The sequence below is a fragment of the Xenopus tropicalis genome, chromosome 5 (genome assembly GCF_000004195.4).
Source record: "Xenopus tropicalis strain Nigerian chromosome 5, UCB_Xtro_10.0, whole genome shotgun sequence".
Classification (NCBI taxonomy): domain Eukaryota; kingdom Metazoa; phylum Chordata; class Amphibia; order Anura; family Pipidae; genus Xenopus; species Xenopus tropicalis.
In genome coordinates this window covers 79,525,190-79,541,224 of record NC_030681.2, presented here as the reverse complement: position 1 = coordinate 79,541,224, position 16,035 = coordinate 79,525,190, and the positions used below count along the sequence as shown (strand labels likewise).

The window sequence follows — 16,035 nt, the reverse complement described above, 5'->3', positions numbered from 1 at the left end:
GATGTCAGGGAGTGAAGGATGTTTTGACCATTGCAGTTCTGCCTGAGAGCATCCCAGCAGCCAAAACAAAGTGTGCCCTAGGCCTTAGGAGTTGCATTATCATTTATAAAACAATTGCTGTTTTCAACAAACCACAGCAATAAGTAAGGTGATATGTTAGAGCAGGGATCCCCAACCTTTTATACCCGTGAGCCACATTTAAATGGAAAAAGTGTTGGGGAGCAACACAAGCATGAAAAAGATTCCTGGGGGTGCCAATAAGAGCTATAATTGGCTACTTAATAGCCCCTATGTGGACTGGCAGCCTACAGAAGGCTCTGTTTGGCATTAAACATAGTTTTTATGCAGCCAAAACTTGCTTTCTCAGCAGAAACTCAACAATAAGCACCTGCGTTGAGGCCACTGAGAGCAACATACAAGGAGTTGGGGAGCAACATGTTGCTCACGAGCCACTGGTTGGGGAACACTGTGTTAGAGAGAGCTAAAAGGAACCAAAGTATACCACCCGGGGAAATGATCACGACCAAAGTCCTCCTACAACAGATGTATTCCGAAGTCACCTGCTTATCTCATCTGGGCATGATATAGTAATAAAAGTATGATTTGAAAACCTGTGGTCTGTATAAGGGCCATGGCACATGGGGAGATTTGTTATTCTCTTCTAATCTGCACTACCAGGGGTGACTTGCAACGCCCACCAGTGATTTACATTATTGCCAATAGGGAAGCATTTTTGGGAGATCTGCGGTATTGCAGATATAGAGCAGGCGACTAATCCACACATGTGCCATCAAACTTAAGCCACCTAGCCTTTGTACATGTCAGGAATTTTTATTTTTTCCATGTAAGGAGCATTCTTTCTCTTGGGATGTAACAACTGTACAGTGATATTGTTATATTTATCCATCAACTTTACCATTGGTCATCACATAGCATAAATATTAAATTACATTTTATACATATATATTCATATAAACATACATTCAATACACCTATTTTTTGCATATTAACCTGCTATACAAAGGAAACCCTTTAGAGCTTAGTTCCCACTTATAAATGAACTCTGTCTGCAATTTTTTCAAATAAAATACAAAATAGATGATGATAGATATATAGATATACTTATACATATATAGAGATATACATTTATAACCCAGGTCCCACGCCTGTATATAAATATTTAGCCATAATAGACAAGTTATCAAGGCCAGGGTGCCAGAGCAAAAAATGGTAACTGTACAGTTTAAATAGCATTCAGAGAACTTGCATGAAAAACTGTAGAATGTATCTTCAGTGTTTCTGACATACAATGAGACCGTCATCAGGCTGACAAAGGATTCATTGTCTGACCAAAACACTTAAAACAAATCCTGCAGTTTTACTTTTTCATATCAGTTATGAATGCTGCCATTTGTAACACAATAAACATAGTACATAATATATATTTTTCTTTTATTTTTGAACTTTAAACAAGCTGCTGTGTATTTAATGAAGCATAATAAGCATAATGGGCTATTTCTGAATAAATGTAGCTTGCTGGCTTTGTTAGGTTTGTGTGTTTGTGTAGATATATTTGTGTGTGTGTGTGTTCGTGTGTGCATGTCTGTGTAGATTCGTGTGTGTTTAAAGCTACGAGGTAGGTGCAGCCCATACATCTTATTCAGGGGAACAAAGACTCCTGATTTGTGATAACAGACTGTGACCTCCCCCATTAAAACTGTTTAACTAGAACTAATTGGCCGTTGCTAAAGAGCAATTAGTGGGTTTATTAATCTAGCTATGACAGGTGTGAAAATCAGTTAGTGGTCTATTTCTAACCTAATCATCAGTATGCATATTCGATAAACATCGAGCTTGGGCGTTAGCTTATAGACTCTAGACATGTTGGTGATGTTGCCTCCTCCTCTCACACATGGACTCAACAAAATGTATAATTTTGTCTTATATGATCTAATAATTGAAACCAATTGAGCCAGAGCAGCAATGTATGCCTCCTAAAGGCATTTACATCACTCACAAGATTTGCAAAGGAAATTGAATTATACAACACATCCAGCATTTTGTTTGCTATATGAAATCATGTTGCCCTACGCATCAGTGCTGATTTTTTTTTTTCTCTCTATTTCAAGATTTTTGACACTCGGTGGTATGTTTGGTCTTGAGCCTATACACTGTTTTTTTTTCAGATAAAGTTTCATGTCAACAGACTTTTTGTACTCATTTTTGTTATTGTTATTGTTGTTTCGTTTGTCCTGGGTCTATTTATGCTCTAAACAGGGGAATTGTGAGTAGAAGACATATACATAGCTTCTAAAGCATGCTTTGTAGGCACATGTACGAGCTTATAATAAAGGAATAGAAACAAAATCACAAATGAGAAAAAAATACACATGACATACAGTAGATGCCATGTGCAGCCATATTCTATAAAACAAACACCATTCCCGTGTACCAGTACTATGATTATGGCCTGCACCCCATTCGAGCCCCCCTATTGCAACCCCCCGTAAACGTGTATGGGCATGTGCGAACAAGCCAACCCCCCCCATGCCGTGCAAACATGCATGCACTAGTGCCAAACTTAAAACTCCCCATATGGGAGCAAAATTTTAAAATTTGCCTGCGGCAGGCCGGCGTGCCGCCCCTGTGTTTGTGCCACCCTAGGCCCGGGCCTTTGTGGCCTCGCCACAAATCCGGGCCTGTTTATGGCTTACTAAATTGGGGCTGAACACGAATATGTTTCCATAGGTTATCACACCTCAAGACTGTCATGAATGTGCAGAATGTATCTGCATTAGATGCAGGTCATTCATTGTTGCAGAGGTTACCCTCCAGCCACTCCTCTGGAGGCTCTTCCATCTGACTGCAGCCCTATATCTGCAGGGCATTTAAGTTGCAGGGAAAGTGAGAAACAGCTACAAGTAGTTATTACAAGTCTATTGTAAGGCATTGCCCTAACACATTATCAAATAAGTAACTGGGTGCTAATTTTTTTTTTTTTTTTAAAACAGGAAGTGGTGAGTACAAAGGAAATTTACCGGAAACCTCAGATGCAAAATGACTTATCTTGCTATTTCATCATAGCATGAGAATGTTCACACTTCAGTACAGAGTGTAAAGCGGAAAGCTCATCAAAACAGCAGTATTCTTCAGTCTGGTCATTCTGTAGCAGCCCATCTCTGGGATCCAATTGCTGTTAGATTGAAAGCCATACTTAACCCTTAACAAGGAACGACAGCACTTCTAGTATAGCAATTGTATAGTAAAGTCAATGTGTGTGTGTGTGTGTAACATCGCACATTGTTACTGTGTAAGTACATATTGGGACACATATATTTGGAAGCACAGAAGAAGTGCTCTATAACCATGGGATGAAAAACTGAAAGCAGAATTGCAGGCAGCTGTTTGAGATGTATGTCTGTAGCTTTAGAAGTAGACGAGATTTGTATTTCCTGTTTTAATTAAAGAGGACTTTCTCAGTACAAGAATAAAAGAGTATCCTTATCCCCAAAGGCACGCATCTGTTTTGCATAAAACAAAAGTATATTATAAGTGTGAGAAATTGCTTAAGGATGGTTGTATGATTCAGGACATGGTGTGTTGTTGATTCACAGACTTCTAGGCCACTTTCCACATCGAACTTATGGATCTCACGAATGTTTGTGCTCACCAGAAACAATATGTTGATCTCCAGGGAATTGTTTACATAAGGCTGCATAATGCAGCATTTTATCAAATACTGTTTGCTTTCTTTAAGTCACTACTCAGAATATTAATAGCTTCAAAATGTCACTGCTCAATTTAAGCATAACATATTGAGTTGCAAAGATAAAATGTCAGCCTATTTAGTAAAATACAAGATTTCTGATTTTAGGTTTTAGCTGGAAAATACACTGTCAACTGAATGATATTTTAACATTCAGCTTAGACCCAGTCTTTGTTTGCTTTGTTTCTTTGTGCTTCTTAGTAAAAGTATTTTGTAAATGCACCGGAAGGGAGATTTTATACAGATGTAGATATATTATCTAGATATAGAAAAATAGATATATATCCTTGAGAAAAGTCCTAATGAGGACTGAAATGTTGGCCGTTCATTCAGTATATATATATATATATATATATATATAAAGTTCAAAGTATCGGCACTCACCAACCAGGAACACCAATGTCCGGGTGCTAACCATAAAATAGTATAAAGTCTCGCAGAAAGCACTCCAGGAAAAAATAAAAGACAAAAAAGTTTATTTAGACCCAAATGTCTACGCGTTTCGATCCATGCCGGATCGTCATCAGGACCCTGATGACGATCCGGCATGGATCGAAACGCGTAGACATTTGGGTCTAAATAAACTTTTTTGTCTTTTATTTTTTCCTGGAGTGCTTTCTGCGAGACTTTATATATATATATATATATATATATGTGTGTGTGTGTGTGTGTGTGTAAAACAAGAGATAATTAGAGGGTAACAACATAAATAACCCCCCATTTTACATTTTTCAGGGGACCAGAAAAAAATGATCTGGGAAAACATAAAATCTGGAAAAGGCATTTTGCATTATATTTTAGTGGGACCACCAAAAAAAATGGTTTAAAATGAGGGAAGACATACAACCAGGATATGAAAAATTGAGATTTCACTGTACATTAATAATTATATAGCAATCAATATGTATATTGATTTTTCTAATAGCAGTAAATGTGGATGCTAAAATGGCTGACAATTTTGCAAATATTTTAATTGTGTCTTTCGTTAAGGCCTTGTTTAGAGGGATGGAAAATGAGAGATGTTCATAGTAGCTGGAATAGAAGCATATCTGAATGGCGACTGGTGCTTAAGAGATAAGTAACATATTGTAATTATGGTGTAGTGTAATAAGAGAGACAACAAATCCAGGGGTTGCTGGGAGCACCAACAACTCCTACCTCTCCAACACCAAAGGATCCTGGGAGCTGTAGTTTAGTACATAACATACTAAATTACCAAACAATGTCATTCATTATTATTCAGTATGATCATTTCTGTTTTTTTTTCCTGAAAGCAAATGGCCTTTCTCCCCTGCCCTCAAACTGTCCTGAGGTTAAAAGGACTAGGAGGCCTTCCCTGTTCTATATATAAGCCCAATAAAGCAACTGATTTTAACAAATGATGTACACACTGACAGTGATATATTATTGTGCACAGTTTGGGCAGTGGCACAGAAAGGTAAAGAGGGGGGATAATAGCTACCACTGTCTACATTTGGAAAGTCAGAGGAAATAACGGCAACAGAAAGCAAATGAAGATGGATGATTTCCAAGAGGATGGAAGTGATATGTCCTGAGGAGTGGCAGATATGGACGAATGGCTTCTATTCGGCCTGAACTGTTCCTCCTCCTCCTTGTGCTGTTTTGAAAGGGCAAGGTTTCAGAAAAGTGCTTCCTGGCGGTGACCGCTGCGCAAAGTTTTGTGAGCTGAGCAAAGGGTCGTATGCAGGTCATGTCGAGCCGCCTCAACACCTTCTAGATAATAAGTAACTCGGGTTTATTCTTCTAGAGCTCGCTATATGAAGTTCTTGGGAACAACAGCAAAAATGACCCATTACTCTTCAATTAGTGAAGATTTTAAAAATATGTTATATGATTGTGGCCTACAAGTAAGTCAACTTTCTAATAGTACTGTCCATCTCACAGTTCCCTAAACTCTAAATTCATTTATTGCTATGGTGAATTAAATTTATTTCTATAGCTGCTAAACTTTACCAGTAACTCTTTACCAGTAATAGTAATGAGCTTTTTGAGGTGTAGTACAGGTAGACTCTCAGGTCATGACTGGGATTCAAAATGGGCCCTGGCATTTCAAGCACACAGAAGCCCAAACAGACCCCCACCAGCCCAATAAATAGTGAATGTCTATGGCATCTATCAGCAGCCCCTCTGGCATTTGCCACAACCCACAGATTGCCAGTCCAGGCCTGTAGCCTCTGGGCTATAAGCCTAAATTAGAAGCTGCGTTAGTCTTCTTTCTCCTAGAGGATGTAACAATGGGTGCTGCTTTATGATATCTACTGTCTGATGTTTTACTTAAAAGCAGGGTTGATGTTAGCCTAGGGAAAATGACCTTTGCCTCATCTGAATATACCTGTTCAGGTTTGGTTGGGCACATTGGCTTTTTGCATTGTAGTTGCACTGGAAATATAATCTTCTGATCCACCTTGTAGGTGAGTGCATGCTGAATCAGAAGTGAGAGAAGATGCAGTGCCTCCTCTATTTCTGTCAATTGCTTAGATCATTGGTCCCAATAAATAGAATAATAGCATTCAACCATAGCCATGTACGGGAAAACCAAAAAATATCAGTCTCTTGAGGCTGCAGGACAATCAGTGAGAGACCTTTAAAGTCAGCCAGTGTATGGCCACACTCTCAGATGGAGAAATTGAATAAACTATGATAGCTTAATTGCAGTCATTTATAACCAACTTGCAAACCATTCAGCTTTTCTACAACCACTCCCAGAACCTTTGAGACTGTCTGAGGGCTCTACAGTTGAAACAGCTGAAGGATGTCTAGTTGAACACCCCAATTTGTAGCTGAGGTGCGCAAAAATATCAGCAAAACTTCCTGATCTGGGGACAAAATGTATTTCTACAGATGTTGCATAAGAATAAGGTTTGGTTCTGCTAACACTAAGGATTCTGTCAAACCTGAATTTTTTATGTATTTCCTCATAACTAAATGTATATAGTGAGGAATAAGGGTCCCCTCTTAAAAATAAAGCACATTTGCCTGGCAACTGGTAAATTATGCATATATTAGAAACACTACCATATGCTCAATACCACAGTATACCTATATATTATGGCCAAATCTTAAGGCAACACCAAGTAGACATTCAATATCCTTATATTATACAGGAGAAAGTATGTGATTTATTCCAATACACAAGTAATATCCTTCAGTACCATTTATAAAGATACAGTTAACATATGTGTAAATCATATGGGTAACCCTCAGGCTAGGGCCCCATATTTCATTCATTGTAAGAGGTTCCTCTTATCTAACCCTGGCAATGATTAAAAGTAAGTAAGGACAGCCTGTAAAATTTATCTAAACATTACATGAGAGAGAGAAGGAAGTTTTTAACCAAAATTCTTTACTTTGCCTTTAAAGACTTTGTCATGAAAGCTGTCTCACAATTTGGATTGTTTTACTATAAGTTGCATAGCATTATAACTTTAGTCCAGAAGTTCTTTGACAGCAGGTTTTTTTTTTGTCTTTTTCTTCTTGTCTTTGTCCCGGAAGCATTAGTGCAACTTTACTGAAATTGTAATTAAGATAAGAGTGAAAGACAGAGAAGAAACATAGGATATCTTTAATTTAAAATAGTTTCAAGTGAGTTAAGCTGAAACATCAAAGCACCTCACATGGGGTATGATGCCCGGTCTCTAATTTTACCTAATATCCAGCATCTGGTGCGGACTGGTTTGTGGTATGGCTGAGACCAGAAGGAAGTACATTACTCATAGATGAAAGGAGGAAAATCACTGTCCTCACTAAAAATAGCTTTTTTCACTAACCTATATCAGTTGGACGTATGATTAAACAGTAGTTGTCTGGGATCTGTAGGGAGACAATAATTAAGCACAACTGTTTCCTCTCCAAGGCCAGACCCAGGTGGTGAAAGTTAAGTGTTGTGTCACTCAGATAAGGTACTGAAAGCCGTTTTCCTGGATGTCGTCTCTGACTCTTCTTCAGAATGTTGTTCCCCCTGCATGCTGAGCTGCGGACAGACATAAGCCAGGCATGTTCAACACCAAGATGCACAGCAGCAGGGAGGAAGAGCTTGAGGGCCCATATCTGATATGATTGGTGTTTTCAAGTGGAACTAACCTGCAGGCTGGAAGATCACACAGGACAAATGGCTTGCATCAGGAAGTGAACCTGATGTCTATGAAAAACATTTGGATAAGAATTAGTATCGTGTAAAAACCGTGTCACATCTAAGACTCTATTTTCAGGCCAGAGACATAATGGTTTCGTTTTTTTTTTTGTTCTCATAACTGTTTTGTTTGGGTCACACCAGAGGTCAGTTTGAACACTGAGCAACCAATGGAAGTTCTTCTCCTAACCAGAGTATTAGCCAACCAAGATCAAAGCAAATTTTCTCATTTGTACAAGCCCCGCTTTAATGTAAAACATGCATGCCCTTCAATTAACATTCATAAGACTAAATGAAGTGCAGTAAGCCTTGTGGCAGCATCCAGTCTCGCTACAGACACAGTGATGAGAAGTGTCCCTGTAAGGGTTGTGCTTTCACATTCATTCTGTGGGCTTTATTTATCCTTATACTTCAGACAGGCATTATTTATTGTTCTGTAAACAAGGAATAAGTTACCTTTGTTTATTAACCACACACTCAAATTAGTGAACAAAATATTATGAACATGTTAGACTGCTTGCTTTTCTTTACCAAGCAATACATATAAATTTCCTTTCTCAGAAAGGGAATAATCCTTGCTTGTTACAGGGCAAGAGTATACTTTTGGGAGATAGGACAGGCTTTCCCTAGGCATCTGAATATCTAATTCTTATAACTTATTTTACAATGTATATTCTGTATATTAAAAATAATGTGCCTAATACTGTAAAATATAAGGGTATTCAAAGGGGTTTGATGACCCTAGCACAGCCATGGAACCATTAGGCTACTTTACATTAGTCTATTTTACAACTGCGGTACATTTAAAGACAAAAAGATTGATGAAAAATGCAACACAAAGTGATAAACCTAAACAAATGCATGTCATCACAATACAGCATTGCAATATGATATTTTCTTTTCTTTGTTATATCATTTTCTGCTTTTTTTTAAGTAGTAAAAAGGCTGTATACAAGAAATAGACATTTGTTAGATTACTACACATTTTAAATATGCATGTGAAACTTACAGTATTGATACAAGCTCCTTTAGATACTGTAACATTATTGTACAAGGTAGAGGAGCCCTGCTATATACAAACCATTCTGACACTACATCTGTCCCTTTTTAATTGGCTGCTTCTGTGTAATCTAAATGCCACGATCCATGGAGGTTATTTTTGGCATTAAAATGTTCAAGTCCAAATTCGACAGACAATCATACAAAGGGTTAATATTGTGGATTAGGAGGGGCCATTATTATGTTTTCAGGTCCTTTGGAGCTGAAGAGGTTAAAGCTTTGATGATTAAGCAGAATGTTAGTGTATTTAACAAAAAAATGGAGTCAGTAAGCCATGTCATGAAGGGATGAGCTAAATGAAGATTGAGTGTTCATTGCTCACAAATTTAAGGCCACTGTTTCCAAAATCGGAGGCCTGTTTTATTAATCCTAATGGATTGACTTCCAAAATTCCTTGGATTTGCACGCTGGCCTCGTCTTTCCTGGTGGCTTAAACAATCCCTGTAGAAAGATTGTCAGGGCTAGAGGCTATAATTCAACTTAGACAAGCTCTAAACTTGAGGCTGGGTTTTTTATGCACTGTTTTATGGAAGATCCTGCAGGTAAAATCTATAAAACACACAGAAGTATACACGATGCAAGCTGGGCAAGCCAGCTTTATAAAACCAGTTGTTTGGGCAGCTTCATTTAGAAACTGTCTCCATGCTAACAAAGCTTTGTCTGTGGTATCAGTTTGCTCCTCATTTAGCAGGGTGAATAAAGAGTGATTCTGCTGTTTGTCATTAATGGCCTCACCATCGGGTAGAGGTTTTGTTCTTAAATGGGGCTTTGTATTATCCCTGCTGTGTAAGCCCCAACCAAGCACTCCTCACCTGTCATAACTGTCATACATTTAATTCATCATGCTGTCTTTGCAAAATCTATACGTTGATACCATCCAAAAGAAGAACGGGTGGTAGATATTTCCTTATAACTTTAGCGATCAAAGGAGATTAAAAAGAAAATAAGATTTTAATGAAGAATGCTCTGTGAATAATATGTTGCTCATGTAGCTCAGTCACATCAATCTTTTGTGCAATCTGTGAAAGTAAGTGAAAACAATTATTTTAATTTCAATTGTTTTGTAAATTTATGAGTATTATAATAAGAACAAAAATCAGCTATTAATTTAAAAAATATATTGATGCAGTACATTTTGAACTGCTCATTATTAATTTTTTTAAATTAAGAATTTTTAAATAAGATTAACTGGGATTTTAGAGAAATTGTCCATTGTGTTTTTATCCATTACTGTGAGGATTTTCCTTTGTTTTAATCACAATTTTAGCTTTGTGTAGCTAAAATTGAGATGACCAGGATCTTGGCAAACAGCATTTTGCACAAACTTCACTCCACGTGTGAGGTCTTTTAACATTATGTTATATTTATATCAGGTTATCCTCACAAGTTTTACTACAACTGTATGCTTCTTGGCAGTTTGCCTGCCATGCTGTAGCTTTTGGTTCCATGTTTTGACAGCATTTATCTGTAAAGCCATATGGATGCCCATCACCAGACTTCCAGCCACACATGCCAAAACAATGGGAGGGAGTAGTTTAGTGTCAGTTATAGCAAAGCTACTAGAGATGGCCTAGCGGTAAGTCTAATTATGCCACCCAAACCCCCAACCCCCCTCCACAGCACACACACGCTTTAATTTAACCAACCAAATACAGAGCAGATGATCAGCAAATGGAAGGATATTTATCCTCTCTTAATGCATATGTGTGTGTGTGCGTATAATCTTTTTGTAATGTGGAGCCCCATGCTTTAAAGGTAAAACATTTAAACAGAAAATATGAAGAATTGTTTTACCACATGCATTTGTGTGTCCCTTTTACAACTGGAAGATCTTTCTTTGGTTTGTGGTTTTAGAGGTCTTCGGGGGGGGGGGGGGTTAAGCTGACTTTTGTGCAACAATATGAAAAGGTAGGGGTTTTTCTGCAACAAATTGAAAAGGTTGCAATTATGTTTTTTCCATGACTATTTTCAGTTCGGATCTTTTGAGAAATGACTCCCATTCATGTCATGGAAAAGGTTTTATTCATGGTTTCTAAAAACTATAAAACTACAAAAATCCAAATGTTTGTAAATGCCCCCCTAAAAGACGCTGAGGAGTTCCAGGACCATATAAAATGTATTTTGTCTGGCCCAAACTGGTTTGCCAAAAAGCAGTTCTGGTGATTTCTCTAGAAATATGGATACACTACCAAAATACACAGTGGCTCAGATCACATAGAAAAGATTTTTGGAGCTGGGCCAAAATGACTTGGTTGGGAGGGTCCTGTGAAGTATGGTCTACTGATGATAGCACACACACAAGGCAATGTGGAGACTTGTCAAACAAATATTCCAGCCATTTAAAAAAATCTGGATCAGACTATGACTGTCCATTTTGCACTGAGCAAATGACTATCCAGATATACCCATGTCACTAGCTTAAGCTATTGCCATCTTTAATATTTAGTTCAAAAATAGGAAAGTGATACAGAAGCACTGGAAATGGAATTGGACAGATGGACTGTTTCCCTGGAAGCTTCTAAGGATAAAATTAGAATTGTCTGTTTGGCTCTACTGCGGTCATGCATTATTGCAAAATGTTCATTCTGAATACTTGAAATCAGTGACCCAGATCATTGTTTTATGCATGATATAGTTGCGCTAAGGCACGCTAAGTATTTTATTGCAGTTACTTTTCTCAGCAATCTCCCTGTGTCACTTCTTATAAACTGGAATTGGAAATAATGTCAGGATCCCTGGGCCCATGATAATTCCTGAAATGTTCCAGTGCATGTTTTTTGGATTATGATTTGTGGCACTAGAATGGATCTTAAGCTCAAGAACTAGACCATGAACTAAATACTTTTTCTGAGACAGTTTTATTTTAAAAATCTGAGGCAGAGCAATACATCTGAGAAGATAAAACAATTGTTATTAAACCCCTTCAGGCTGTTTTCTAAATAAAGACCGCCTCTATGGTGTACTTCAGCGAGCCTTCTCTCACATATGCAAAATACATTTTATAAAGGTAAATAGATGTGATATTTGTCAGTGTTTTCCTAGTTTTAAAAAAGGCAGTAACATTATCAGTGACAACATTTCTTCCTTCTGAGTTAATGGAGTATACAAGTCTACATGAATCCTAATGTGGTGCAAACATCCCTGGGTCATTACAACATTCTGATTGGCTAATAAATACATTTGTTTTGACTCAACAGCTCCCTGTTGTTTTTTAACACAAGCCTCAATAGCTTCACAACTTTACGTGTTAATGCATTATACAGTGTGTACAGAATATACATCAGATCTGTATGTGTACATAGCTAGTTAGAGATGGAAAATGTGTAACAGCATATGCCAATCACAAGCAGAATACAAACTAATATTGTTTAAGTTTCTGTAATATTATATAAAACATTCTTCTTTATTATTGTGAGACTACAAACAAGCAATTTTCAGGCATATTGGAATATATAACATATTTAAAATGTCTTGTATTCAGTGAACAATACATCCTTCATGCTCTATAGAAAAGGTTTTAAGACATTTTGAGGTCAAGCCCCACTTTGCAGTTAAACATTTGGTCTGGACCCCATGCTCACTTACATAGATTACAGCTATTTAAAAACAGCCCCCAGTATAGTTGCTGAACAGCAAATACACATTCACTCTAATTTTTCCCTAATTGTGTTTAACCTAAACCTTTCTTTTTTTTTTTTTTTTTTAACTAATTCTGGCGTGGGGGGTGGGGGATAGGGCGATAGTGCCTCACAATTTGTGAACCCCTACTTTCTGGAAAGTGGAGGAAATGTAAAAGGATGCATAAAACAGAAACTGCAAGACAAAGTGAAACTAAACATAAAATGCTCTGTGCATTGCAATAATGACCAGGGTAAATGTAAATATTACATATCTATCAACATCTAGTATGTGGTATAAACAAGCTTCAGCTTTTTTTCCAATACCTTTAATAAACTAGTTTGCTATACTGAGAGATGTACCGCCTGCTAGAGAATGTCCCCTGCTAACAATGCATTGGCACAGAAGGAGGGAAACAGAGATGAGAGAGAGTTGCTAAGTGCCTCTAACGACTCGTGCCAAGCACGTGGAAGGTAAATCCCCTAATTCAATCTATTCTTCCAGCATTCTCTGGCTGGCAGCCAAGCTAAATATTTCTGCTGGAAAATGCACTCTTGTGTTCTGGGCTCTTCATAGCACACTAGCTTTCAATCTGCAGCTAAAGCAGAGGGGTTTTCCTTGTGCTCGGGACACTTGTGTGTCATCTTGTGTGTTCTTGAAGAAGTACTTTAAAGATCTTTTATCTTGTATACGTATATATTAATATGTATATATGTTTGTATTAAATTAGACATACACATTTAAAACCTTCTTATGTATGTTTTGCAGCAGAAAAACGCGTTACTCTGATCTTCATGTTTACTGAGCTTTATTTTTTCATTTTATTTTTGAATCTATGGAGCTGTTGTCTAACAGGGAAGCTTATCATTTCAGGACTGTAACTGTTTGAAACAGAGTGTTGTTTCTATAAAACTGAGCAACTTATAGTGTATGTTTAAAAAAAGTTTTACAAATACAGGTTGTTTCTTTTTTTGATATATTGCATGTTTCAGTATGGTGTTCTTAGCACTTTTAATAATATAACACACTTCCATTTTTGATTCATGACAAAAGCTGGATTGTTATACCAATGAAAAAATTTCCTGGTCATAGAAACCAACATTTTTTCTCTGGTGCAGCCAAGCAAATTATGATATTTGATAGGGACTCACTATGTCAGCTGGCTGCACCAGAAAATAATGCCTTACACTGATATGTTGCAATAGCAAAACATAAAATATCTCAAAATAGGAAGAAAAATAAACAAATGAATGTAAATTAATTAATAGGCTTTGTGGGAGATAGATAATAGATAGACAGACTGATTCTGTAAGATAAATGCTACTGATCATGTTGGACATTTCACCAATAATACATCTAATAGTTCCCCAAGGGGAAAGGAATAAGCACAATTCAGCTGAGACTCTTATCCATTAATCTATCTGCCTAGCTATCAGCATCTTCTCTGCAACAATCTCTATTCAGCAGGAAGACAGAGAACAGTAGTAGAACAGTTGCTGACCATGGAACAGCAAGATAGCTCTCCACACATCTAACTACAGCCAATCCTACTGAACATTCACAGAAGTTTTAGATCCAAATGTAATCAAACCTGCACCAAACTTTCTACCACTTGCTAGTAGTTTGATCCAACCTACTACAGCTGCCGGTAGAGAAGAGACTGGTGTAAAAATAAGAATTCTTATGACTTTACCATGTTGTAAATGCTGTATAATTTCAAGTTGTAACTAACAAATCAAGAATAGTATTAGTCATCTAATTTCAATTCTTTAACACTCACATAGTGGCCAGAATGATAGAATAACATTATTTTGCAACAACTCTGCCTCATATCAGGTCTGTTCTATTCAACAGATATTGTAATGTGTCAAGGAGCACTTGGTCCCTTAAGTAAAGATATGGACTTGACTGTGTGACATTGCATTTAGGGAAATTAACGTTAAAGGCTTGTTTGAGAAACTGTAATTGGATTATTTTAATGAACATAAAAAGAAACAAACTGGAAGAGCAGTCCTTAGCTGCCACCTTTTTGTCATATCTCTACTGGGATTTCCTGGCTGGCTGCCACCTTAAATTTGCTGAATGTTCTTTGGATAACTCAATTATAAGAGCTTTAATATTTGGGTGACTGGAGTAGAACATATGGGCTGCTTTGGCTTGTGCCATGTGGTGTGTTCACTTAATTGAGAAGATTAATAGAGGTGTTCCTTTAATTGAGGACTCAGTAATTAGAGTTCAGTAGAAGTGTGGAGTCTGCTGTCAGTGCGTGTGTATTGGACATGCTCTGCAAGTGACAGCTTTTATAATATAATCCACAAAGAGATGATGTCTGTTAGCAGTACGTCGTCTGATAATAAGCAGAAAGTAACTGAACTCTTGGGGTTATCTGGAGGTATTAAGCAGGTTATCAAGAAAATCATCCATGGAATAAATCATCAGTTGAGAAAATCAAATTTTGCACAGATCAGTTTTCAGGTTCTTGTAAATTAGCTATTAAATGTATTCTTTTGTACAATGCTGTGAAATATGTTGGTGCTAAAGAAAAACATTAATAGTAATAATACTTTTATAGCTCAGCCAAAAGTCAAGAACACATGGAACAAACCTGTGACAAAGGGGCATACCACTCACATACCAGTCTGCAAACTGAGAATAATCACATATATAATACCTCACGAATACTATTATGGAAATAGTATAATAACTCATTTTATTGGTACTAAGTAGCTGAAAGAAAATACGCTCATTGCACAACTTACAGCTATATTGTGCTCATGAAATTTTTATTTTATCAATGCTGTAATGCATTTTCGTCAACTTTCTTCTTTGACTACAATGCAATGATGAGCTAATTTTAAATTAAATTCTGCTGACAAAAATAAAACACATGCTCTGCATTTAGTGGGAAAAAAGAGAAAAATATTAGGAATCTGATAACTTCCAAAAGTATAAAAGCAATAAAATGTATTATTGTATGTATATGTTCAATAGCACAGTCAGTACAGTACAACTGTGTTTAACAGAAAGTGTTCCAGACTGAGAGACACTGCAACACATACCATGAATGGTGATTATTAATCAAAGAATTCATTTACATATAAATGACTGAGCTGGTACAAAAATGCAAATACATTGATTTACCATATAACTGTCAGGTTATAAAGAAGTACAAAGCTTTGCCTACATTGTAGGAGATAACTAGAATGCCAACAGGTGGCACACCGCTCATTTGGCAAAATAGTATAATACTGCTGCCACTGAAAGTCTTAACATTTTAAAATGTTTTAATTAGCAAAATTAGGAAATTTGAATAACATACAGTTTATGACTTGGAGAACTTATAATAAGGAGATTAATTATTAAGTGTGTGTAAAGTATATTCTAATCTTTTTTTAGTTTTTCCTTCTAAAAATTACTGATCCTAGAATTTATATTCTTTCTC

At 36.9% G+C, this 16,035-nt stretch overlaps 1 protein-coding gene across 2 annotated transcripts in view; it reads right to left on the bottom strand.

Annotated features, from left to right (window-relative positions):
• atg5 (autophagy related 5) overlaps positions 1–16,035 on the bottom strand; it is a 199,050-nt gene that overhangs the window by 41,186 nt on the left and 141,829 nt on the right. Inside the window, exon 8 of one of the 2 annotated variants that reach the window (XM_012963004.3) lies at positions 8,217–9,994. The exons of the other annotated variant lie outside the window; for it this stretch is intronic. Coding sequence (XP_012818458.1) covers positions 9,978–9,994 — 17 coding nt within the window. The 3' untranslated portion in view covers positions 8,217–9,977. Of the gene's footprint in view, positions 1–8,216; positions 9,995–16,035 lie in introns of those variants that run through there. 2 annotated transcript variants of the gene reach the window in all.